At 41.4% G+C, this 25,581-nt stretch overlaps 3 protein-coding genes across 3 annotated transcripts; 1 reads left to right on the top strand and 2 right to left on the bottom strand.

The window, feature by feature from the left end:
* The first annotated feature begins 62 nt into the window (after nt 1-62).
* glipr1a (GLI pathogenesis-related 1a) lies at nt 63-6,854 on the top strand. The gene is made up of 6 exons (XM_084345227.1): nt 63-273; nt 2,027-2,275; nt 2,396-2,514; nt 4,414-4,493; nt 5,833-5,859; nt 5,981-6,854. The coding sequence occupies exons 1-6, from the start codon at nt 103-105 to the stop codon at nt 6,148-6,150; spliced, it is 816 nt and encodes a 271-aa protein (XP_084201353.1). The 5' UTR covers nt 63-102; the 3' UTR covers nt 6,151-6,854.
* A 136-nt stretch (nt 6,855-6,990) lies between these two features.
* krr1 (KRR1 small subunit processome component homolog) lies at nt 6,991-13,472 on the bottom strand. The gene is made up of 10 exons (XM_084345226.1): nt 13,371-13,472; nt 12,505-12,680; nt 11,096-11,230; nt 10,860-10,985; nt 10,345-10,428; nt 9,495-9,551; nt 8,782-8,952; nt 8,065-8,142; nt 7,698-7,794; nt 6,991-7,581 (listed from the first exon to the last, which is right to left on the bottom strand). Exons 1-10 carry the CDS (start codon nt 13,444-13,446, stop codon nt 7,430-7,432), a joined length of 1,152 nt encoding a protein of 383 aa, XP_084201352.1. The 5' UTR covers nt 13,447-13,472; the 3' UTR covers nt 6,991-7,429.
* Nucleotides 13,473-14,453: 981 nt separating this feature from the next.
* Nucleotides 14,454-24,590, bottom strand: LOC311252230 (uncharacterized protein). Its single transcript, XM_084345208.1, has 19 exons — nt 24,478-24,590; nt 24,333-24,391; nt 24,182-24,242; nt 23,698-23,852; nt 23,554-23,618; nt 23,361-23,454; nt 22,659-22,922; nt 21,553-21,846; nt 20,175-20,426; nt 19,769-20,083; nt 19,424-19,557; nt 18,084-18,303; nt 17,849-18,001; nt 16,719-16,909; nt 16,217-16,368; nt 15,844-16,101; nt 15,450-15,603; nt 14,888-15,020; nt 14,454-14,588 (listed from the first exon to the last, which is right to left on the bottom strand). Exons 1-19 carry the CDS (start codon nt 24,507-24,509, stop codon nt 14,470-14,472), a joined length of 3,105 nt encoding a protein of 1,034 aa, XP_084201334.1. The 5' UTR covers nt 24,510-24,590; the 3' UTR covers nt 14,454-14,469.
* Nucleotides 24,591-25,581: the final 991 nt, after the last annotated feature.

Below are 25,581 nucleotides of genomic sequence, written 5' to 3'. Positions count from 1 at the left end.
CATCCTGTTCCTCTTCAGGGCGTAGTTTCCTGTCAGTTTGACCCGGTGTAAAATTACTTCACACACCACAGCTTCTGTGGATTCGTTTGCGGCTTAGAGAGCATGGGGAGCGCGGTGTGGATGTCACTGTGGGCCTGGATTATCCTGGACTCAGGGGTGTGTTCAGTCTCCCTGCCAGAAATCACTGATGGGAAGTTCATTGACGAGTGTGTTAGTGAACACAACAGGGCGCGGTCATCTGTCAGCCCAGCTGCAAGTGATATGCTGTACATGGTAGGCATGGCACATACATTTTTCACTGTCTTGCTCACTTTCATAAACAAATGATACGTGCAGTGGTGAAAATAACCTTGCCAACGCCATTCTGTGGTGAAAATAATGTGAACGTCTCATCGGTACAGGCGTACAGCACTTAAGTAACACCATGGCATTGTTACGTAATTATCAGCATGTAAAAAAATCCTTTCTAATGATGATTTTGTCAGCTCTCAAATGTCCATTCAACACATACTTACATACATGAGTGAATATTTTGCTTGCCAATAGCTTTCCTGCTGATGAAGTAGATATTTTAAGGGTCCCAACACATTTCAAAACAAATTCTCACGTATCTTTTATGAAGTCTGGCCAGTCAGAAAGTTTTGGTTGCATTTGTGAAGTGTATTTGTTCTCATTTTGAGATACTGTCTCTGAGATTTCCGCTCAGCAATTGAAATTGCTAATTATCACGGTGAAATTTAATTAAACAGAATCGACATTGTCAGTTACGGAAGCCTGATGCTGCCACACCAGAGTAGATACATGGATCAGCCTCACGTCATAATGTTCTCACTTTTTCACCAAATACAAACTTTCCACATGAAAATTCACAAAAAAACATTTTTTGTTGTAACAATACAAAACATTGATGTTGTTATAATGTGAAACATTGTGTGTTAGGTGATAAAATGTTTCACATTATAAAGTACTACTTTGTTTTGTTATACCAAAGAACCATTTCTTGTAATTACAATATAATATTTCTCTTGTGATGAACAAACATTTAAGTTTTTCACACAATATTTTAACGATATATTCATCCTGTTAAACTTTTCATGTAATAACAAGATGAACGCTGTACGTTTATTGTTTAAACAAGAGAAGTTTCTTGTTTAGTATGATGTAATAATAATAATATCTTCTTCTTATATCAGAAAACACAAAATATTTCAGATTATGACAAAATGTTCTCACAAAATATTTTTTATATTATATTATAATTATATATATATATGGTATTTTTAATGCTATTTATCTTGTTATAACATGAAGAGTTTCACGTTACAACAAGATAAATAGTACTTTGTTATAACATGATTCTCGTTACAACGTGAAAAGCATCTCGTTATAACAATAAACTTTCATGTTAGAACATGACCCCGATACATTTTTCTTTTTCTGGCATGGCAACAATACAGAGTCATCGTCAGTGGATTTTGCTCGCAGGGAAAAAGTAAATCCACGCAAATGTTTTGAGTTAGGTTCAACTAGTAAACATCTTGAAAATGCTAAAATAAAGATAGCTATAGCTTACTAGCTGCATTGCAACATTTTACAATTTCATTTGTTGAGTATATGCTGCTCAAGCCCCCTGTGGCTGAGCTAACAGTGAACAACCGAGCTTTGTCCCTCTTGTTCACAAACTCTGTTTTGAATGAAATATTGTCCTATCATGAGAACAAAAATCTCAGAGGAAATAAATGGCACTGTATGGAGAAAATACGCAAAAGCTCTGACAGCGACTAGGACAGTTTTGAAAAACCCCATGTGCACACTGCTGTCCAGCGTTCTTATATGTTTTACTGTTGTAAGCATCCCAAACTAAATCCATTCACCTCCATTGTATCAGAGAATTTTCAAAACCTGGACAAATATCACAAGAACGAGATGATCCAACTCTTTAAACACTTTGTTTAAAAGGAGGGGTCATTATAAAGCTTTATATTCCTTATTATAATTCTTTTTTTCTTTATCTCTGCTCGATCAGACCTGGGATGCAGGCTTGGCCATTACTGCAAGAGCGTGGGCAAGACACTGTTTGTTTGAACACAACACCTACCTCAAAGATGCCCGCCGCGTGCACCCTACCTTCCCCTCTGTGGGAGAAAACCTATGGACAGGCTACCCACCGTCTCTTTTCAATGTGGCGGATGCTGTAAAAAAATGGGTGGATGAAAAACAAGACTATAACTACAACAGCAATCGCTGCACAAAAGTCTGCGGCCACTACACGCAGGTGTGTGCACTTTTCTTTGGAAACATGCTTCTGTTTATACTATAAGGCAAATAATAAAGAGGAACAACTCACAGTTTTTTATATCCAGTCTGTGTCGCCTATTTGATTCTCTGTTTCTAGGTCGTGTGGGCAAGCAGCTACAAGGTTGGCTGTGCCGCCCAGCTGTGCCCCAGCGGTGTCAAAAGCACTAATTTTGACAAAAAGGAGGGCGTCATTTTTGTTTGCAACTATGCTCTAGCGTAAGTCGACTTCATCTACAAGTACACTGCAAGTTTATGATTTTATATAATTATTATTATTATTATTATCTAATATTATTATTTTCATTTTTTTTTTTTTGGTAAAACAAATGCCTTATCATAATTGTACAACAAAAATATATCCAAACAGGCATGAAGAATGATATCAACTTGAAATATATTTATTTTTAATAACACTAGAATTCAATACTGTAGATCAGCAGATGGACACGTCATGAACCGTCATACCACAGTACAGACCATATTGACATGGTGGCCATTTTCCTCTGACTTCCCACTCACAGTGGGAGGCTTGAACGTTTCGATTCTGTCATGCAGCTGTGGTTGCAAGTCGTATAAACACTGGGAATCTGAAAAGTTATAATCATGTCACCGCTTACCGATTGATCCGCAACTGAAAAGTGGAAATCCAGGAGATGTTGGGCCATATTTTAAAGTTAAACAACATTTGACAACATTAGCTAACGTTTGCATTCAACCACTTCCTAGCTAACATTTCTGTTTGATCGCAACCAGCTTGTTTCATTACCAAGCTGTACACATCATATTGTGTTGCACTATCAAAAAGTAACATAAGTTAGGAAGTGATCGAATGTTAATGCTAGCTGTTGTCTGCTAGTAGCTAACAGGTTGTTAAATGTTGTTTAACCCTAAACTTTGGTCCCTCAGTAGAGTCTTTTCAGTAGCTGATCAGTCGGTAAGCAGTGAAAAGGTGAGCAATGTGAGGATTTGTCAGATTACATACATTTATGATGTTTGCAACACAGCCTGCACCTGCAACCTGAGATGTGGGTTTAAAGTTGGGCAGGTTTCAGCCCTGTTTCCGTGGGAAGTGGCCTACAACGCTGCCACCAGCGTGTTCACCACAACCACTTAACAGGGTTCAGTTCAATGAAGAACAAGGCTGGAAGTGTTCTATGTGTTTCTACATAATAACAGATAGCAGATAGAATGATCAAACCCAATAACAAGTAGCCTACTGTGTGTATGTATAAAGCCTGATACTCTTCTGTGCATATAACGCCATCGTCCTCCAAAACAAATAAGAACACATCAATGAGCCACAGTGTTGAACTGGGTGACATGTTCCGTCATTACCACACTGTGGTTTTGACTCAATGCCACGTTCACCAGTAGAATATAATCCCCAACATAGCACCTCCTGTTCCTTACATTTGATTAAAACTAGGGGACCTGCTGTTACAGCAAATTAACAAGGATTTCTTAAGGACGAAATACATATTTGTAAGTTGTTTTTCAAGATTTATATCTCCGGTAGGGCTTGGTAGTGCCATAAACACAGTAACAAAGACAGTTTCATGAGGCGGACTACCACATTGTTGGTTTGGGTCTTTGTTGGCAGTAAGAAACACAGAATAATGGCAGCCGTATCCCTGAAGTAAACAATGTGACAGATAGAGGCTACAAGCAATTTCTACATTTGCAAATTAATGGGGGGGAAATAAGGGGATTAGGAGGCAGGTTCTGAGAAAAGATGACCACAGAACGAGCAAACCTTCGAGCAAATCAAATCAAATGAATTTTATTCATATCGCCAAAAATCACAACCACATTGCCTCAGTGGGCTTTACAATCTGTACAGTGAACGACATCCTCTGTCAAGTGACGAAGAACTTGCCATATTGAGAGAAAAAAAACCTTTTAATGGGGGGAAAAGATGGAGGAAACCTCAGGAGGAGCCCCGGAGGAGGATCTCTCTCCCAGGACAGACAGACATGCAATAGATGTCACATCTACAGAACAGAAGAACAAAATCACAGTTTACAGATTGCATCGACAGAATATCTGATACAAAGTAAAATAACCTTTGCTACCTATAATATGATAAACTGATTTAACTTCCTTGTTGTCATGCAGGGGTAACGTGATCGGAAGGAAACCATATCAATATGGATCATGCTCTGAATGTGACGGCAGCTGTGAGGAGAATCTCTGCCGTGAGTACCGAGTCTCATTTTTAAAGATGCAATAATCCTCCAGCTCCCGATTTTGAATTAAGATTTAGTCTCAGACTTCACACAAACTACATTGTATTGCTCGGCTTTTTGTGGCATCTGAGAATGTCATGACTTCATGACTGAACGCAAACCACAGATTTAAAGAAAAAAAAAACTGAGACCGTGGCCACGTGTGGTCATTGTCCATGACACAAATTCTAACAAGGCGGATTACAAAAACATGAGGAATAAATAAAAATACACTCGGACTACTTCATCATGTGTTAATGTCAGCAGTTCTTATGCGCTGTGGTGGAAAGTACCTAAATAGATTTACATGAATGTATTGTACTTAAGTACACTTTTTGAGAATTATATTAATAATACAAACTATAACTTATATTTCATGTTTTATTATAGATTAAGATAAAATATTATTGATCTCAGAGGAAACTCAGCAGCTGCAACATAAAACGTACCGAGATCATTTTTAACTGGTTATGAAACAGCCTCAGTTTAATGCTGATGTGTCTTTATGAGCTACATGAGCTACATAAGATGACAAGACCACCACTGAGACCATTGGCTATTTCTATATAATTATTAGTTATTCTTAATGCCTGTCACCGGGTCACATTCACACTTATCCAGACGGGATGAATCACAGAATCTGAATTATTTCTTTATGGCGGAGTGCTGAGGATGAGTTGAGGATGAGCTGAGGATGAGTCGAGGATGAGCTGAGGATGAGTTGAGGATGAGCTGAGGATGAGCTGAGGATGAGTTGAGGATGAGTTGAGGATGAGCTGAGGATGAGCTGAGGATGATTTGAGGATGAGTTGAGGATGAGCTGAGGATGAGTTGAGGATGAGCTGAGGATGAGTTGAGGATGAGTTGAGGATGAGTTGAGGATGAGTTAAGGATGAGCTGAGGATGAGTTGAGGATGAGTTGAGGATGAGCTGAGGATGAGTTGAGGATGAGTTGAGGATGAGTTAAGGATGAGTTGAGGATGAGTTGAGGATGAGTCGAGGAGTCTCACAGCCTGAGGAGATGAGCTGTTCTGTAAGTCTGGTGGTACGGCACTTTGTCTCAACGTCATTGTTCGTCCAATGATTCGCCAGGTTCAACAAAAACTAAAAGCTCCTCGAGGTGGCTTTAATGTTACGATTAATGCATCAATAATTGTAATCCAATAACATCATATAGATCATATTTATTATCTGAAATGGGACATTTCTCCTTAATTTACTTTTTGTACTTTCAGTAAAATTTAATGCAAGGTGTAAATATTTTGACTGAAGGATGTGAGTACTCTAATGTGTCTCAATGTCTTTGCAGGTAACCCAAAACGAGATTCACGGAAAAGTAAGTGACGTCACATGACCTGGAAAATACAGTTTGAAGTGGCAGTGATGTACTGCACATGACTTCTCGTCATGTGAAACTACTAATAGGCAACTCAGTCTAACTTTATTCATGTTTACAGGCTACAACTGGACCCCTGACTGGGATCCTGCCAAGGTTAACAGTGACAATGCGGCCGAAGGCTCCAGCTACGTGGCTGTTCTGGTTGTCCGGCCCAACGCCCTTATCGCCACCTTCATCGCTGCGTATGCAGTCCGCCACTTTTACCCCAATGTCTTCTGCTACGAATAGACCAGAGTGATTACCTTATGGACATGGACTTACTCAGCCGAACATGAAGATTCCAGTTAAATCAAACGTTTTATTTCTTGTCTATACACAGCTTAGGTCTTATTCTCAAATAGTACACAAATCTTTAACCCTTTTTTTACACTCTGCTCACTTTAGCATCTTCACAGTGCTCACTCTGCTTTCTGTTTCGAGAAGGGACGCCTTATTATTCACTCTGAATAGCTAACTTCTCATCTTCTTTGCAGATACACAAGTAACGGGTTGAAGCCATCAGACGAAAAACAGGTTGCGAGGACAGTGGTATGCAACCACTGTAACTAAATTAGGTTAAAGCCGCACTCAGCACTATTTTTTACAGAAATTAATTTGCCAAATGACTATGTGAAAAGTGAAAGTATTTTCACATAGTGAAGATCCTACAGACAATAATCTCAAACGTTCCTCTCACTTTACACCGCATTTTAGCGTTTTTCAGCTCACTGTTTTGGTCAGCAACTAGCTTGTGAACGTACAGTAGTCTGGCAGCTAAAGAGGCAGATACTTTGAGTTGTTGGTATGCAAACAAAAGAAAAAAATCAGACTGTTATGTACTGACAAGAACCCAACTTAAGCCAAATCAATTATTTGATGTCAACAGCAACTGTTTAACATGTTCACCATATTAACTTGGATTGGTGATAATATGTCAGCACTTTAACAAAAGTGGATTGCAAATCCATAAGGGAAGCATAGCTTGGTGTGCTGTAAACCTGTGTCAAAACTGTACCTTCACAATAAAGCTGCTGGGAAAATGTTTTCATGACCACCAGGAGTTAGTAAGACAAACATACAAAAATAAGATCCAGGTTGTTAAAAATCTTCCTTTAATCTCTAGACATGTCCATCTGATTGATTCTGCCTCCTCCTGTACACACATCAGTCTTAAAGAAGGAGATCATATATTTTGGAACGTATAAATACTGACCGGACAAAATCTGGACAATAGTTAGAGGAAGACAAATGAGGCAGATGAGACGATCACTCAGTGGTGGTCTGTTCATCTTTCACTGAGAGCTGCTGTCCAGAAAGACGGAGAGTATATATGGTGACACGAAGGGGAAATCCTCACAACAAGTGTTTCAATAAAAAGGTCCATGACAGTCTGTGATCCGAACACACACACACACTGTATGTCTGATGTTCTGTGTCCTTACAGAGTCCTTACTCTGTCCAGTGGGACAGCTCAACAAACACCACATTACATGATGCACATTACATCAGTGCTGATGTAACTGTGTGCTTAGCCTTTGCTTTTTGCTTTGTTCTTTTTCTTCTTGTCTGTGCTGTTGGCTGGAGGAGCTGGGTTTACTGGTGGAGCCCCCAGTTTCTTGGTTTTGGCTTTTTTCACTTTCTCCTTAATGGCCTCGATGTCCAGCTTGCCTTCTGTGGGAGCTGTGACAGAAACAGGGTCAATAAAGATGGGACAGAGGTTAGCTGCAGTGTTACAGTGCACAGTGTCAGATTGATCTGTTTCGCTCTCAGGTCGAGGCTGGTTCCTTTTTTCCTACCTTTAGTGGATTTCTTCATTAAAGGCTTCTCTTTAGGAGGAATGAAAGCTCTGTTCCGCTCTTCCTGCTTCTTCGTCAGCGCTTCTGCTTGTTTCACCTGAGAAAGAGGAACAATGACGGTCACAGTTTTTAAGAATACAACACAGCTGTTCTAACTGGGTGCATCACTGCAGTATTTTACAGAAACTTTGCAGCTACTGGAATTAAATTGTTGTAATCTAGCCATTCTTGAATGAAACTGTAACCAAGCAATAGAAGAAAAGAAGTAAAAACATGTCTCCTGCTGGCCTGAAGGCACCTGGACTTCATTACTGTACGATCACTCATGAACAGACACCTGCAGGAGGTGGATCCACTCTGTGCTCACCTTGATCTCCTCCATCTTCTTCCTCTTTTTCACACTTTCACGCAAGAAGAATTCTCCAGTAGCCAGCTCCACGTCAACCTGAAAAGATGATCCACATCAATGTTAAAATGCTTCTAAGTGCTGAGAAAAAAAAAGATTGCTGGGGTCAGTGGTGAGGACATTTCCTTCTGGCACAGAACTGGCTCTATTTGGATGCTCAGAGACTGTTTTGTACATCTGAGGGACAAAAAGAGGATTTTGACCAGCTGGAAACCCCCCTTCTTAAAATGATCATAATCATAAACATGAAGAAAATACATTTTACACATCTGTGTCCCACTGATTGTTTCCTGTGTGGGGTCCTGTCATTGAACATCTAAATGATAAAGAATAATTATTATAACTATGTCTGTCTACCATTTACTTGTATAATTAGAATACCCGGCTATGTAACGTATTGAAAATAGCTTACAAATACGTGATATGCGGTTGTGTACATGTCTGGCGGCTTTTCTCTTTTTTAATTTGTAAATAAATACATATAAAAAGAAATCGATGTTAAAATAAAAAGCTGCAATCTGAAATGTGTCTCAATGAAAAGGTTCAAACATTTGGAAGCCATTTCTTGACTTTTTTGTTGTTGTTATTTAAATTCGGGTCAGACTGATGTCCCTGTGGTCTCCACAGACATAATAAAGGAAGTTATTTAACTCGGACTTTGTTCTCCAGCAGACTGACCTTGCTCTCCGGCTGTGCTGGAGGGAACGGTGTGTACTCCCTCTTCACGGTCTTCTTCTTGGGCTCGCGGCGCTTGGCCAGGTTCTTGTGGCGGAACTTGGGCAGGAAGCGTTCCCAGCTCTGCATCCGCAGGTCAGGGTCTTTGGACAGCTCCCGTTTGATCATCAGTGTCTGATGGTGCCAGCAGTCAGAATATGGGATGGGGGGGTGGAGGAGTGTAATTTACAAAAATGTGACTCTTTGTAGTCCTGCCATATAACCTGCATGCGCTAAAATATAGTTTCATTACCACCGGCTATCAATACTGAATCACATTGATGTTTTATTATTAGCTGGGACATTTTAAACCTTTAAAATGATCAACTTAAACTGAATCCCTGCTTTGTAAACTGACACAATGAAAGAATTTTTCACGGTTGACTATTCATGGTTTACCAGATTGACAGCAGTTACAGCCCTCCTTTAAACACAGTGAGTGCTGTGGAGTATCTGGGACTCTTTCATGCCCTCAGCTCCAGGTCGAGCCAGCCTTGGCTCACAAACCCAGAGAGATTTAACTCAATCAGGAGGTCAAGAACAAGGATGGAATATATCTTCATTGGGCATGAACAGAGCTTGACCAAACATCTCAACCTATGCAGTTGTGTAGATTTGAGCAGATGTGGAACCAAGCAGCCGAACCAGCCGTCTTTCTGTCAGCAGTTCAAACGTACCTTGATGTTGTAGATGGGGTGAATGTTCTTCATCGTGTCCATCACCACTTTGCGTACCTGAACAACAGAGAAAGAGACATGAGATTTGATCATTTGAGTAATCAGGCTTATTTAGATATTTGAAAGAGGGTTAAAAAAGTACAGTATCAGCTAGCTAGATAGTTCAATTTGACATTGTTATTGCATTTGCTAACAGGAGCTAACTACCTAAATCTGGTAGCAGTTGTTGAGTTTACTTTAAGAGGCAGGAGGCATGGGGATGGCTGAGAGGTGCGAGGACGGTAACAAGACATCAGGCTACAAATCTGACGTGGAATAAAACTCACTTATTATAACATGAAAGTAAAGAGTCTATTCAAAAAGGGTCATTTAGAAACAAACCTATCATGAACAAGTCCAACAAAACTAAGAAAAGACATTTTATAATATTGAGTTAAACTTATGTGTTATCATTTACTTAATAACTACTTGTTTATTTTTTTAATATTGAGCATGTTGGAGCTCCGGACCCACTGGTCTACTCTTAATACTATCCTTCTTTGCTGGATCCTGCTATTTGCAGCTGCAACCTCCCAGATTTCCCAACAAGGATCATTAGAGTTTCACCAGAGCTCAACAGAGCCTGATTAAACATGAGGCGAGTGCTGCACCTTGGCACAATAAGCACACAGCATACACACACTGTACAAACAACATGGGCTTAGCTTACAGACATGACGCAATCTTCGTGTTGAGTTGTTGCGGAGGGTGAGGTTTTTTTTGTCACGCCATGAATTGTGTTTACACTGGTGGCTTCTGCCTCATGATCACCTGCACGTATGAACATGCGGCAGCTCTGTGACGATCTTACCTCCTTCAGGCCGCTGAAGGGTCCCACGGCCGACACCGTGTTGCCCTGCACCATCACATAGCAGTTGGTCAGCAACTCCAACGCCTGGAAGAAGGGACAGGAGGAAAAATTAAAGCATTTAATTCATGACTTAAAAACAGTGATGCTCTACTTTTCCCAATGACACAAACACTCAGATACTGTGGCAGATTAGAGGCAATGCTGCCACCTAGTGACAATTATCCCAAATTGCACCATAGCAACCACAGACAGACAGCCCAGTGAACACGCTTGTGAGGCTTTGTACACACTGTAGCTCAATGTAATTCAATTCAGACACTGCCCTTACAACTGCATTAAAATGTGTGGTCACTGCCATCTTGTCAGCCTTGTATTGGAAGTAATTAGCCAGAGATAACAGTCAAACATTTTATCAGTAGATAACAATGAACATAAAACAGTTTCTGAGACAACTGCTGCTTCCAGGCCGGTCTGAGATGTGTTGGATGAAAGCTGGATGTTGGTGTGTGACTCACTTTTAGGGTGGAGCCCTTTGGGCCAATCAGCCGCTGTCTTCTTTTCACAAACCGCTCTCTGTTCCTCACCAGGGTGCCGATTTTGATAATGTCACACGCCATGTCATCCTGTAATATCCGCACAGCCTGGAAGCAAAAAACAGTACGAACAGCAAAGTAAAACAACAGCATCACTCTTGTGTTTGGCACTGCACACATGACAGCAGTGTCCTGAATGTGAGCACAGGGATCATTACCTGTTCGAATGGGACACTCCTGGCCAGCAGCTTGATCAGATCTCTGGCTCTCACAATGGCGTAAGGGTCAAATGTTTTCTTCGTGGTGCAAACTGTGATGCTTCCCTCGATCAGGTCCAGAGAGGTTTTGATGTGCTGAGGAGAACAAAAAAAAAAAAAAACAGGTTACACAAGACGGGAACTCAAACAGGCGTGTAATCTAAAATAACCTGCACAGCACAGGTCTGTGATCGTGCCTGAAGGTGGGGACACAATCGAGCCAAGTTTAATATGCACACTGAGGTTTTTGGTCAAAAACAGGCTTTTAAATATATATTAGTTTAAAGTTGTCATAGTTTCAATATGAGACCTTCAATGATACTCAATGAAACAGAAAAATACTGTGAAAGACATAAGAATGAACAAATTAACTAGGTTTCACTCAGTAACCTGCATGCATCTGTAGAATTACATCACATTGTTTACTTCTGACAGGTCAAATGTATCCCTCACCACCAAACAAATATCTCTTTAAAAGTTAATTAACGTGCTTGTTCTGTTTTACTGATCAGCAGCATGCATTTCAGTGGTGTTATGTCTTTCATGACCGGTAGCTGAAAAGAAATGTCTAAACGTGTCCACAGTCCAACTGAAAGTTAGACAAGCAGCAACAACAAAAATCACACCTTTAACTATGTTAATTATAACACAGTGACACCTGTAGCCTAAGAATGCTTACATAAGCATACAATTTTACGGTGATGAAAAGTAGACTATAATGTCTTTACATTGACGTTATGCCCTTGTCCTGAAAATAAATGATCACACGACTCAAACTAATAACATTTATGGAAAATTATGTTGCCAAAATTAAAATCTTGGGTTCTCTGTTGATAAAACATAATCAGATATTTAATGACTTCACCCAGGCTGTGGTAAACGCTAAAAAGCCTAATGTGTTTTTTTTGTTTTCTTCATGTCTGTATAAATTCTATGATCCAAATGGGAAAAAAAATATTTCAAACAGCGTGAGCCACATAGTCCTACTCTTCAAAGCTTAACTATTGCAGTGAGAGACCAAGTCAAATTTCTGCCATTATGTACTAACTTATTAACAGTTCTTGTTACCGGTCACACAGTCACAACTCTGACAGACCTCTCTTGTATCCAAACATTTAAATTTAGAACTTTTGAGAAGAGCATGCGTAACAATCCAATAAAATGGCAAATAAAAAAAATGTGTATGCAAGAGTCTGATTTCATATATTATAGTTTTTCTACATTTTTTCTTTCTCCTGCACGTAGATCTATGCAGCAGACCCCTGAATATGCTAGAGTCTTGTTGCCAATTAAACTGATTTGAATTCAGAAATGTAACGTCTGTTTTGAGCATCAGGAAAAAGCTTCTTCTGGTAAATCGGTGGACTTACTGCCTCTCCCAAGGCCTTCTCCACTAGCGGCCAGCACTCTTTCAGATAGGCCTCTCTGTATTTGGGGAAGAGGGTGGCGAAGCTGCTCTCCTCCATCAGGCCGCGGGGGTTGTCGTCTTTGCTGAACGTGGGCTCTTTCCATCCATCAGGAACAGTCAGGAGTTCAGATTCATCCACTGTATTAAACAGACATTAGAAGTTTAAGTCCCCATACAACTCCTCTGAAACAATGACAGGGACACACATGTCCATGTGTCCAAAACACCATTGTACAGGTCCTGGAAATCCAGCACCCTGTTGTATTATGGTTTGGTTTTCATTTAGGAGACAACCTGTCTTAACATCAGGACACTAGTTTTTGTTAATGTGGCACTATTACCCGAGAGGCTACTTTTGGGTACACTGATCTACAACTGAACTTCTTTACCAGCTTCAGAATGAGGAAGGAGGCAGGACAAGCAGATAATATGCGACCACCTGTATGTTTGCAATGTCTGAACACAGCAAAGCGACGACCCCTGACAGTTCCACCGTGCAGACACAGAGCATCTGGATAACGTCGCTTCAACGACGAGTTCACAACAGTGGTACAATAACATTAATACAAACAACATCATGCACATTTTTATTTCCCTGATTTTATTTCTGAATGTAAACTCGAAACAAAGCAAACTTTTTGAATTGAACACTCCACAGACGTTTCCTCCCACCACAGCTCACATGCTAGCTTCAAGAAAATACATGCGTGGCTTCCAACTCTCATGTAAACACGTCTATTCCCCCGCCAAAGTTAACCTCTACTTCACAGAGAAATGTTAACGGGCTGTCAATTAACAGTATTAAACTCGGTAGCCTCCCTCACTTACCTTGGTTTTTCGTCTTTTTCGATTTTTTCCCAGTTTGTGCTTCACTCACGCCGTCTCCCGTCGTGGAGGACGCCATTGTTGTTGAGCAGAAGCGGAAGTGACGCAGAGGCGCTTCCTCTTCTTCTTTTCTAATTTAATGGCGGATCGCAAACCAGCGTGTAAAGGTGCACACCGCCACCTACTGTACCGGAGTGTGTAGCCCCAGGTTTCATGTACTTCAGGTTACATTCTACAAGTAAATGACTGATAACTACTACAACTAAAGAGATGCTTAAGATTTGTTATATTTATTATTATTCAATAAACCATCGATTATATTATCTGTTAACTTATTTCTCTATTAAGGTCTGAATATGACCCCAAAGCCTTCTGCACACTGCCAAGTAGATAATTAAGAGAGTAGATTTTTATTTTCTCTTAATGCCAAAGTGAACCATTTTTTAAAAATATATTGATGCTACAAAATACAGGCAACCATCCTATAAAGTTTTTAAATCGTAGAACAAACTCCCCCTAGATTCCTAAAATTCCTGGATAAAATACACGTCCTCACAGGGCCTCTGTCCTGCTGTGAAGCCAGCTACAGAGCTCAGGATGTAGTTTACTGGTCACACACCAGCTTTAAGAGGACAGTTAAGCACAAAAGTACATTCAATGACAGTATGCATTTCAGTCCTTTACAGCACTTCAACATGCTTCACAGTCCTGCTAAGTCTAAGAAATCTTCCTTGTGCACTGCTTATACGTACAGTATCACATTATTACCACTAGGATTACTGAGGATTATATTAATTACGTAAAAAGGAAAGCTCAACAATAAAAAAAAATGCTTCAAAAACATTATTCATTATGTTTGTATGTGTACATTTCAGTTCTGTATATTTCAGATTGATCTCATCATACCACTGGTTTGACATTTTTCACACTGAAGGTGACACAAGTTTCACTTTCACTGTTTCATGGGTAGTCCTCGGGATGCATCCATGTTCAAAGTGTAAAGTTTAGTAAGAGTGAGTTTCAGTTATTGTTTTTTGAATATTGTTCAGTCATTTGCAGTGAACTGTGTCCAAACACACACACAGATGGTGTCACAAACACTTTATTTGAGCCGCAGTCTTTCATAGTAGGTCATGATCGCTTTGGTTGAACTCACTGAGAGTATAGTCAGACCTAAAAAGCCTATTGTTCCAGCCACAATGGAGATCATGTGTTCTGCCCCTGTAAAGAGATGGACACAAGTCATTTTACTTTTTATCAGTATACAGCAGTTTGATAATTTGATCTAATGGAAGGAATCTAACTTGGGAAAACAATCTTAAGAAATGATGTCCTTCACTTGAAATGATAACTAATTACATTATTTGAAGCATACAGATTGTAACATACGTGAAAACAATCAGTCGCAGTCAGGGCTCTTTTTCTCTTTAAAGTACCATTTTAACCCAACCCCCGACAACATCATGTGCACTGATCATGTAACAGTCTGTGTGTATATTCTGGACTGAGCGGCAACTCACAGTAAGACACTGGGACTCCTGACTTCACTCCCTCGTTGACCACCAGAGGTCCAGCAGACACGACAGCGGCTCGTTTCCCAGTTCTGTCCGTCTGGCTCATTGACCTCTTGGTGCGCTGCTGGCTGGTGCAGTTCTATCACACAGTTAGGGTCAGTTAGGGATTTTTTCATATATATTTACATACTTTTACATAATTTAACGTTTTACTTACTGATTAAGATCTCACATAAAAATCATATGGAGAGCTCTAGAATAAGATGCATACTGTCATTGTTATCCAACAGTGACTCGCACCAAATAGTTCAAATTATTTAAACCTTAGCGCTAAAACTTACATTAATCCATTAGTAATAATAATTCGATAATATAATACACAACACTCCCTGGGGCCTTTTTCTGTGTACTTTTACTTATATCTTCTAACCCCAACCCTCATTCATTTTGCTAATCATACCCATGTACTTTTTGTTTAGCGACATTTTCAGTGCAGTTCCTTGTTATTGAGTATTTTCACACTGCTTTTATTTAAAGTCTCGACCTTTAAAAAGAGCCATCAGTTTACCTTGACACAGTCTTCATCATGTCCACATACGTTGGCCAGGCAGTGAATGTAGAGGGGCAGCCTCTGGGGCATGGTGAACATCTGAACGGAAAATCTGCTCTTCTGTGCCCGGCCGTTGACAGAGAGCCAGTGGAACGTGTTGTCAACAGGACAGCTGGGGACAAGACAGGGTAACATTTATTACCGTTATCACCCAAAGCAGGTGAAATATATTACAGACTGTAAAGACACTGAAGGTTTTGACTTCAGTTTTGGGTTACCACTTTATAGCTTACTTCATTTAACCTTGAAGTTATTAAGACAGAAGTTTGGGATGGAAGGCTCAAAGCTACATCATGAATGTTAGCAGGTTCCTTTCATGACTTTATATCCATCAGGGGACATCTTCACCTACCCATCCTGGAGCAGAAGACCCTGGATGCTGTCCTGTGGGTCGGTGCTCTCAGTGGCCCAGCATGACTCCACCTGCAGGAGCACGTCTGAAGCAAAAGAGTTGTTGGTCTGCAGGGCCACCTGGAAGAACAGCGTGTCCTCGCGCTCCAGGGTTATGGCGTAGCTGTAGCTGTGGGCGTAGGACTCATCAGTGTACAGGCTCATGGTCAGCCCCAGCTGAACTGAGGAGTTGAACTCCACCACGGAGAAGGTGGAGAGCCTACAACGAAACAATCGCGTGTTTAGATATGTAATATGTTTTATATGTAATAATGAGTACTTTCTTTTTTCAGTTCCGGCAAAGAGATGAAGAAAGATGAAGACGCTCGGCTCACCATTCCATATCCACGCTGACTTGAGTGTTGCGAACGTAATGTCGCGGATACACACACTTCCAGACGACCTTTAGATCCCGCCGGCTGATGGTGTGCGCTCTGCTCAGGTTCACAGTCAGTGTGTTTTGGAACTCGATGTGAGTTTTGTTCACCTGAAGAATCACGAACACACAGCCTGGTTATGCTAAAAACTCAAACATCACACTTTAAGGGGTAGAATGGATTGAGCTTAACAAAAACACGTTGGCATCTGCTGCCACTAGAACCCAACAAAGAACACTTTGTATAGTTTGTTGCAGACTGTCGCCTCTTGCGGTAGAAGGTGGAATTAGGACACAGGATGGACCGAGGCTAGCCGCTTAGCATGCTAACTTCAGTGTATGTACTTCATATGCCATGAGCACACCTGGGCTTACTTTAAGTGATAACTGCTGCACACAATCCCTCCATCACTTAGTAAGGAAATGTCTTTTTTTTGTCGTCAGCTCCATCAGTCACTCACCCGCCTCAAAGTTCCACATTCAGAGGATTTTCTTGAGGCACGGAAGTAGTAGAACGTGTCCCTCTCCTCCACGGCGCACCGCCCATCGTTCAGCCTCACATCGACCTCTCCCCCCATGTGAGAAGTCAGGTAGGCTTTTGCTATTCCACCAGTCACCACTTTATCCAGACACTGGCTGAACAGGCCTTTTTCTGTTTAAGAGTCAGTATCAAAGCAGTGAAACGCCAGAATTACACACTTTGCAGCCTCTGATAAACAGGAAGGAACATGTGTGGCTTTAACATTCAGTTGCAATGGCTGACAAACATGGAGTCGTTGGTAGGAAAGCCCCCAACTTCCCTGTCAAATATGTTTTTAGAGACCTAAGCATGTTCTGTTTCTCGATAGCTGGGCGAAAGCAGATACAAGTATAAAGAGGGTGAATGATTCAGGGGTTGAAAAAAGCCTAGAATATTTCAGGGATGGTTTCCTGAGAGCCTAGGAACCACAACACCCTAATAGTCTCGTTAAATTAAACTTCCCATAGGTCTCTCCCCTCATTTCATGTCCTCTCCCTCTCTTAGTTGTTAATTTTTGTTTAGTCCATCGAGAAGAAAGATAAACCTGCAGTGTGGGACTCAACATATAAATGAAAAATAAATGTGCTTTAGGTCAACCAGCACAGACTGGTTTGCCAAAGCTGAAGGCAGGAGCAACTGTAGTGACAGCGTAAATACGAGTATGATGAATCTTACGGCGTCATTTTCACGTTGACAGTTTTTGTGTAATGATGCTTTTGGGCCAGAAGGGGGAGACAAATTTCCACACTGCAGGTTTCAGACTGTAAGAAGGCAACAAGGGCAAGAAGATTGATATATTTGCTTAACTGACAGTAGGCAGAACCAATCACACGCACCCTGATTTTTGGGTTACAGTGACATTCAGTAAGCAGAAGCCCACAAAGCCGAAGCTTCTCCACCCTATAAGTCTGGCTTGTTTTCTGCGGTGTTCAGCCTCAGTATTAAAAGGTTTAAACACTGCATATAATGGACATATTCTTAGTTTGACAACACAGACCACTTCAAATAAGACTGTTAAGACCTTCCACGTGTAAAAAGGTGCGTTTCACTGGATAAGATGTGTAAGTTTACCATTGCAGACTGGTTGCGAAGCCGCAGGCTTGATGAAGGAACTCACATCGTAGTAGCCTTGTTGGCACACACAGGTGTAGGAGCCCGGAGTGTTGATGCACAGAGAGTTACGGGGACACAAACTTTGTGTGGAGAAAGCACACAGATCTGGACCTGAAAAACAAAACAAGTTTGACCTCAGTGAAAGACTTGAAACTTGAACAAGTTGAGCTGGTTATTCACCACCACCACCTACCGTCCCAGTAAATGGCCCCATCTTTAACCATGAAGTTAGTTGTATTCAGGGAGCGGATGTAGTCCAGCTGATCTTCAACAGGCAGGGGCACATCTTCCTCAGTGTTGGTTGCGTCAAAAGACAAGAACAGAATCTCTGTTTTGTTCGGCTCGTCCGCAGGTTCAAAGGTGACCAGCTCAACGCGGGCCGGCTGATCGAAGTCCTTCAACAGCTCCTGCAGCTAAAGGACGCACAAGATGTGATGCTCTCAGAATGTTAAACTTATTCAGAAAACAGGCTTAGCTGAAAATGTATTAGTCAAAGAATAAACAGTCTGCTTACTAAAGAAAAACATCAAGTTCAGAAAATAACTGTGTATGAAAGAAGAATAAAATGGTATTTAATTCACATGTGAGCTTTACTAGAGTCAATTCAATAGACGTAGCCCACATTGTACCATATGGTGGTTATAAAGGGAGACATCCATGAATGAACCTCACATACTGCCACCTCATGTTTTATTCATTTGAATGTCTCCAACAGGCCTCACAACACTAGCACTAGCCATTCTAGCAGCTCTGTGAGGCCAGACAACTCGGAACTCAAGACTTTCCGACCTCCTCCTGGAAAAAGTTGGATTTTATATGCAAGTCGGCTGAACTGCTAAGGACTCAGTCGTGTGTACGCTCGCCAAAGAGACATCATTTTGTTCAGTCAGCCAAGTTTTTTAGTAACTCTTGGCTCTCCGCAACGCTCGAGGTCAGAAGTTGTTCATATCTTGTTTTTTTACTGATGCTTATCTTTACTTAGTTTTCCCCTTTGCTGCTGTAACAGTGCAAATTTCCCCCGATTGTGGAGCTTATACAGGATTATCTTATCTTAAAGGAGCTGAGGCTGATGGGAAATGTCATTAGTTTTGCAGGTGTTTGATCGTAAACCAAAATACTGGACAAAAGGTTTGACCTGATGATGATGATGGTGATGACGGATCATCACAGTAATTACAATTTATCCTCTGTGGAGGTTAAATGTCTGTACAGAATGGCAATCCATCCAATAATGAGATACTGAGGAAAAGTGGTGGACTGACCAGCAGAGCTAGCATGACTAAAAACCTTTCATTGAGATTTGGCATTATGTTTTAATTGCCTTAAGAGTTTTGTGTGGTATTTACATTCAAAAATGTTTTTCATCTTCTCAGTTGACTTTCAATGTTCCATCAACAAAAACAAACAATGACATTCACTTTATCTTAGACAAAATTGCAACGGTCGTGCTTTTTCACAGCACTGTTTACAATTAGGGTGAAAACTGCATCTGCAGTCCACCACCGCTGATGTAAACCGTGAATGTTTGTCCACCTTATCTTTAAAAATCTTCCCAATCCTGGCTCTTGGTTCGGACATGCCGTCATGTAGATCCTCAGGGAGTGACCAGGGTACGACCACTATGAGACCCATGCTGGAAATATCCAAATCCAACTCCAACTCCAACTCTAAAGAAGCCACACATTGGGAATATGGTAAACTGGGAAAGACAAGTTAACAAACAAATCAAGTAGAGGATTTCAGCCTTTCTTGAATAGTCATTTCACTCACTGTACTGGGAATATGTGGGATAACAGAACACACTAAACGTCCTGTGGATTGTCAAATGAAACTAGAGACGCTCAAACCAAAAACACCACATGACAACAAGTGACTGACCGTGGTTCTGAGCAGATCCAACAGCCCTCAGAAGGAGCCCTACGGATGTATTCGCCCCCTGAAAACACATGTGAGAATGTTCCGACTCCCACTGTCCGTCACACTGCTCCCACACGTCGAGGATGTAGGTCTTCCCCTCCTCCAGCCCTGGGAGATGCAGCTCTGTGTCAGTCACACGGCTGCTCTGTAGGGTGGTGCCGTTCTCCAGAGACAGCTCATATAAAAAGGCCACGGCCGGGTGGTGCGTGGCGCTGGGCTGCCACTGGGCGGTGGAGTCTTTGGAGCGGTACGTGAGCCCAGACACACGACTGGTTCCTGGATACACACAGTGTGCATGCACATAGATCAGCCCTTGTATAAACTGAGATTCATACATCCATGTGGGACTCATGACTTTCCGCATTACCTGTATGTACCGGGACCGTCTTGACACTCATGAGCACACCGTCTCCACACAGCGCCTCCACCTTGGCCTGGTACTGTTGGCATTGCTGAAGTCCCTGCACAGTGTAGTTGGTGACGAGGGTGGTGCCCTGCAGCGCCCCGTCTTGGTACACTCTGAACGTGGAGATGGACGAGATGTTCCTCACCTGCCAGCTCAGGGTGTAGTTATCGGGGCCGAATGATGTCTGACACAAGGCCTCGATGCTGGAGTGAACTGAGGGGCAGAGAGGGGAGTATGTGAAGCACTCCAGTCTCATCTAATGGACTCCTTACAGACATGGACATCTTTGCATTCAAAGGTCAACAATCTCAAGTCAAACAATTAAAGGTTGGATTATGCTTTTTATCAGAGTTGCTTGTTACATTCTCAAATATGCTACTATTATGCACGTTATATTCTCTGCTGCAGTCATCACTGTATTTTCCCATAAAATTACAGCTCTTTCAAATGGGAGAGTCATTTTCTGGTGTTTAGAAGCATTAAGTGTTGCAAATATGTGCAGCTTCTGGTCACCTAACTGGCAGCTCGTTAAAGTGAGACCATGTAATTTCGCCGAGCAACTGCTGTGGACAAAACTGGCGATTGCAGGGTAATGGAAAATGCTGAAACATGGTGTTATGGTAACACAAGAGCAGCAGATCATCAAGTCAGTGAAGACGCCTGGTAATGTGAGTAACACAGCAATATGAATCTCAACTTTACAAAAGGTTACACTAACACTAAAACTAGCATTAACAGTGTGTAAGACATTATGACCCAGTTACTTTAGATATTCCACAGAGCAGTTTTATGTAGGAACTATTTTCTTTCTGTATCACCGCGCAGAAGGAAGCATGCATCTACTCATGGATGAGAGGCTAGCTAACGTCACAGCTCAGGTGAAGAGGACGCCGTTAATGTTTACATCCTGCCCTGGCACGAGCCTCTCCTCATTGAGTAGACACACTTTTCCTTCTGTGTGGTGATATGGTGTCGTTTGGCAGAAAGAAAATAGTTCCTACGTGAAACTGCTCATAACAAGGTCAATGGATTATTCTGAGTAACCGGGTCATGCTTTCTGGAAAGAGACATTACTGTTTTTCAAATGTATTTTTTTGGCACTTTAATCTTCCATCTAGTTCTATTATATTGGCGAGTCGGCAGTCATCTTTTTGCCTGATATCTCACACCAAAAAAGTCTAGATGGATAAATAGCTCTACAGGTAAGAGGAAAAATATGTTGTTTTTTTTTATTTGTGGGTGAACTGTCCCTTTAAGTTCAGTATCCACTCATTGGTCTATAAGGGGTTCAAATGGAGATTGCTCAGTGAGTCAGTGCTTTATCTCCTGCAGGACTTACGGGAGTTTCCATCGTTCAGGACCATCTTGCTGTAGCGGGACTCCATCCCTGCCTGGCAAACCGTCTGCAGGCCAAACTTAACCCTGGTGCAGGGCTGCAGGTCAGACAAGATGAACACAAAGTCGCCCCCCTTGTGCCACAAGGGCACCTCCTCTGTGACGTGGTCTGTTCCATTGAGGTAGAAGGCGGTGAGGAGGAAGAGGGAGAACTTGCGGTTCTCAGGACCGTCCCAGGCCAAAGATACGCTGCTGCTGTTCCATGACATCATCTCAAAGTCCTTGGGGATGTCTGGGTCTGGTGGAAAAAAGGACAAACAATAGGCAAAGCTTTTTACAGCCTCCCATTAACAGATTGTTTTGGCCACTTGAGGGTAGAAACAAGCTGCAAACAGAACTTATGCTGTCACCTTTGAAGTACAGTTAATTAAACAGTTGCTTATTTATGCATCTGGAAAACGCAGAGCAACGTTAGCGTTCATTTGGAGCCGTGTCTCTGGCCACTTTATGAATGAAAGTCCAGCAAATATTCTCTTTTTAACTCAGTTTTGGTCTCCACAAACAAAATCAAACATCACAACAGTTTTGACCAAATGCTCCCATATCGATATTGTGACAATATTAAAGGGAGGACTATTGGTACCGATATCCAAAATCTATGACTATACATAGTCTCATATCATGACAACATAAGATTTATATATCGCCCAGTCCTAATCAATCAACAGGAGAGACTTATGTGCATACATTGGTATCGAAATGAGTTGGAAAACATCAGACATAATCAAAAATCAAACATCATGCATCCCTAAAAAGACGTTATTTTTAGCTCTGTGTCAGACATCTTTTACTTAATATTGACAATAATCAGCCGCCCTACAGTGAGACTGATTGCTGACTTTTTGAAAGCTGATGAAGGGGAATGGAATTATGAGTATGGTGCACACAGTCAAAATTCCATTCACCTCCATTGGGTGTTAAGGGAAATGTCAGATGGGCATCTCAAAACTTAAACAACTAAAACCAAAAGTATCTACATTGTGAACTGGCCCTGTTCTGTTGCCCATCATTTGTGGATGTTTGCTAATCCATCCCACCATCAGTCCATACCAGTAATAGTAGAGAGGCAGGTGAAGGAGAGAGTGCCAGCGATCTCCACACAGGCCACGTAACGACTGCAGGAGTCCAGAGCTCTGAAGCGGTACTGGTTGTTGGTGGTAGTGTCCATGCTGAGAGTGCTATAGGAGTCCAGTTCAGCGTGGTACAGGGTGGTATTGTGGCTGTTGCTGACTGCTAGGGGGTTGTTCACCCAGGAGACCTGCAACACGGAGGGGGTCCTGGACACGAGCTTGACGGGGGGACGCAGAGTGCGGCCTAGGATGAGACCAATAAGAATTTCAGTCATACAGAGCTCTCATGAATATATAATAATGTGTTGGTACATTTAGGCAGATCGTTATGTTTGCAAAGAGCTAGGCTAGCTGCCACCCTCTTTATCAGTCTAAGAGGCTGCTGCTGGTGTTACAGTGTATTTGGCTGACCTGCAGTGTTGGAAGAAGTACTCAGATCCTTTATTGAAGTAAAACTATCAGTACCATGATGTAAAAATACTGTATTACAAGTAAAGTCCTGCATTTAAAATCCACTAAAGTAAAGTATTTGCCAGCTAAATTTACTTAGTAAAAAAGTTACATACAGTAACGTTGCTTTAAGTAAAGCATCCGAGTACTTCTTGCAGTACTGCCAGTCACAGCATCTGATGAGTCACCAAATATGTGTAAAAGAATACACACAGGAAGCAGATCATCTCACCAAATGCGAGGAAGAAGTTTTCCTCCTGGTGGAAGTAGAATGTGCCATTTTCACATGCAAACACCTCAGCGGGGCTCAACAGCTCCAGGAAGGCCTGAGGAAAGAGGGACAGATCAGAGTCAGCAAAAGTGAGTTACATTTTTATAACAATCCAACATGAGCATCCATCTGCATCAGTCTGGTGTTAGTCTACCTTAGTGTCATTCGTTGGTTGTGGCTTGGGTTTCTGCCTGCCTCTGACTTGAGTGAACTGTATCCCTTAGATAAACACAATCCATTTAACATTTCAGGACTATTGGTTCTCAGTGGGTGAAAACTGTTTTAAAAAGATACCTACCTGGTGTGATTTTAAAAGTCCATACCAGCACAGAGCCTCCATACTGAAGCGTTAGCTTGTTTTCTACACCCTGGGACACCGACAGGGAGGTAAGTTTACCTTCCTTCCTGATGGATTTGAGTGCTGTATCATTGAGCCATATGTTTCCATTTTGCCTAAAAGGATGGAAAATAATACAAGCTAAGTTACACACCATTAAACACATCTCTGAAGAGATGAGTCTGCAAGAATCACTCTATGGCCAGAAGCATGTGGACATCCCATTCACTTGTGTGTACCTTTGGTCTGTGGGTGTTTTCCATGGTTACCTCAGTTCTAATTATGGGACTTTTTTTGGCCCAGTTTTGAACATTTTTGCAGAGAAACAATACACTGTTTTTCGTAATGGAGTTTGGTGTGAGTCTCTCTTCACAGAGCAGAAAACACCCTTGATTAGACATCATTAAGCACTGTGTGAAACACTGTGCTGTGCATTTGTGTTTACCTTCCGAGAGAGTCGTCCTTGCTCATCCAGCATATTGAGAAGGAAATATCTTCACAAAGTCCTGGAGGAAAATTAATTAGAAAATCTCCAAGTGTAATTAATTCTGGTCTATCTTGACTCAGAAATGTGTCAGGTGCAGTTTGCTACTCACCATATGATATGGTATGAGACACCAGTATGAAAAAGATGACCGAAAACTCGAAAGAGTTCCTGAAAATATATAAAGGAAGATTAATCCGCTGGATTCAAGTGAGATGGCTGATCAAAAAAATGACTGTGGATAATTATTTTCTTACATTTTCTTTCTAATTCCAGCAAAACAAAGCATGTTGTGTTGGTTAAAGTTGAGGCTTGGCTGGAAACAACAGACTCCTAATGAGTTACAGGTGTGTGCTGCCTTCACTCACCTGCTCAGACTCACTGACGTCCTGCAAATCCTTTGTTTCCTGTTGATTGGCCATGTGATGCATGAATGTCTTGAAAATTCTTACTAGCTAGCAAGCTACTTAGTCCATTACATTGTGATTTCAATATGTTGCTCACATCTATCATCTACTGAACAGAACAGTTTTCCTGCACACTCGTCATAATTTCACACCACAATCAGCACAAGCCACCTACAGATGGAGATGAACATTCTGATTACTTAATATTTATTGGTGCAAGCAGAGCATTCTTTATTAAAATATGCTTTTAAAAAAGTTATATAGGCAAAATATCAAAAAGTGGTGTAGTTGACACCTATGTGAAGAAGACATCTCTTTCAAACGACAAACAATATAGCTTGCTCTATTCCTTTACAGTTAATATATATATATATTATAAAAAATGACAATGTTACTATATAATAAGCCCACTTTTAGTTATGAAAACCCACAACATCATATTTCAATTTTGACAATGTAGCCTAAAAAGTCACATTTAATCAGCCTCAAAGGCAGCGACACAGGGTAGCGTAACGAAATGGAAGTTCATAAACTCCCTCATGCTACACAAACAGAGATACAGTTATTATACACAGATAAACATAAACACGTAGTGCATCTTTTGAATTTGTGTGATATGGTCGGCATCTTCACATTAAAAGTTCAACACCAGGGAAACACTGTCCATCCACTTTGACTGTGTGTGGGCACCAAGCATCGATGATGTTAACACAGAGTCCACCTCTCTTCTTCTGCTGTAATCCTGCGCTCTGTCGGCCTGGAACACGTCTGCCCAGTGCAACAGCTTGATCCGGGGTGCTGTGGTGGAGACAGGTCTCTGTAAAGATGTGGGCACATCAGTCTCTGATTTCCCTTTTGTTTGGCCAGCCTCAGTCCCATTTGCACGTTTCCTTTTCCTGCGACCGGACGTTAGCCAGGCGCAGCCTTATACTATGCTGGATAAGCATTGGATTA

The sequence above is a fragment of the Pagrus pagrus genome (assembly GCF_965226575.1).
Source record: "Pagrus pagrus genome assembly, chromosome: 23".
Classification (NCBI taxonomy): Eukaryota; Metazoa; Chordata; class Actinopteri; order Spariformes; family Sparidae; genus Pagrus; species Pagrus pagrus.
This window is presented reverse-complemented; position numbering and strand designations above follow the sequence as displayed.

Bases quoted from the DNA above. Each gene is read 5' to 3' on its own strand.
- krr1 (XM_084345226.1), bottom strand. From the start codon at position 13,446: ATGGCGTCCTCCACGACGGGAGACGGCGTGAGTGAAGCACAAACTGGG. The intron at 11,231-12,504 runs GTAAGTCCACCG...TGTTCTCCTCAG, and splicing joins AGAAGGCCTTGGGAGAGGCA to CACATCAAAACCTCTCTGGA. The intron at 8,953-9,494 runs GTACGTTTGAAC...TGGCACCATCAG, and splicing joins ACCCCATCTACAACATCAAG to ACACTGATGATCAAACGGGA.
- LOC311252230 (XM_084345208.1), bottom strand. From the start codon at position 24,509: ATGCTTTGTTTTGCTGGAATTAGAAAGAAAAT. The intron at 15,604-15,843 runs GTAGGTGAAGAT...TCTTGTCCCCAG, and splicing joins GGTCTTCTGCTCCAGGATGG to CTGTCCTGTTGACAACACGT. The intron at 14,589-14,887 runs GTGAGTTGCCGC...ATCTCTTTACAG, and splicing joins AGGAGTCCCAGTGTCTTACT to GGGCAGAACACATGATCTCC.
- glipr1a (XM_084345227.1), top strand. From the start codon at position 103: ATGGGGAGCGCGGTGTGGATGTCACTGTGGGCCTGGATTATCCTGGAC. The intron at 2,276-2,395 runs GTGTGTGCACTT...CTCTGTTTCTAG, and splicing joins TCTGCGGCCACTACACGCAG to GTCGTGTGGGCAAGCAGCTA. The intron at 4,494-5,832 runs GTGAGTACCGAG...ATGTCTTTGCAG, and splicing joins CTGTGAGGAGAATCTCTGCC to GTAACCCAAAACGAGATTCA.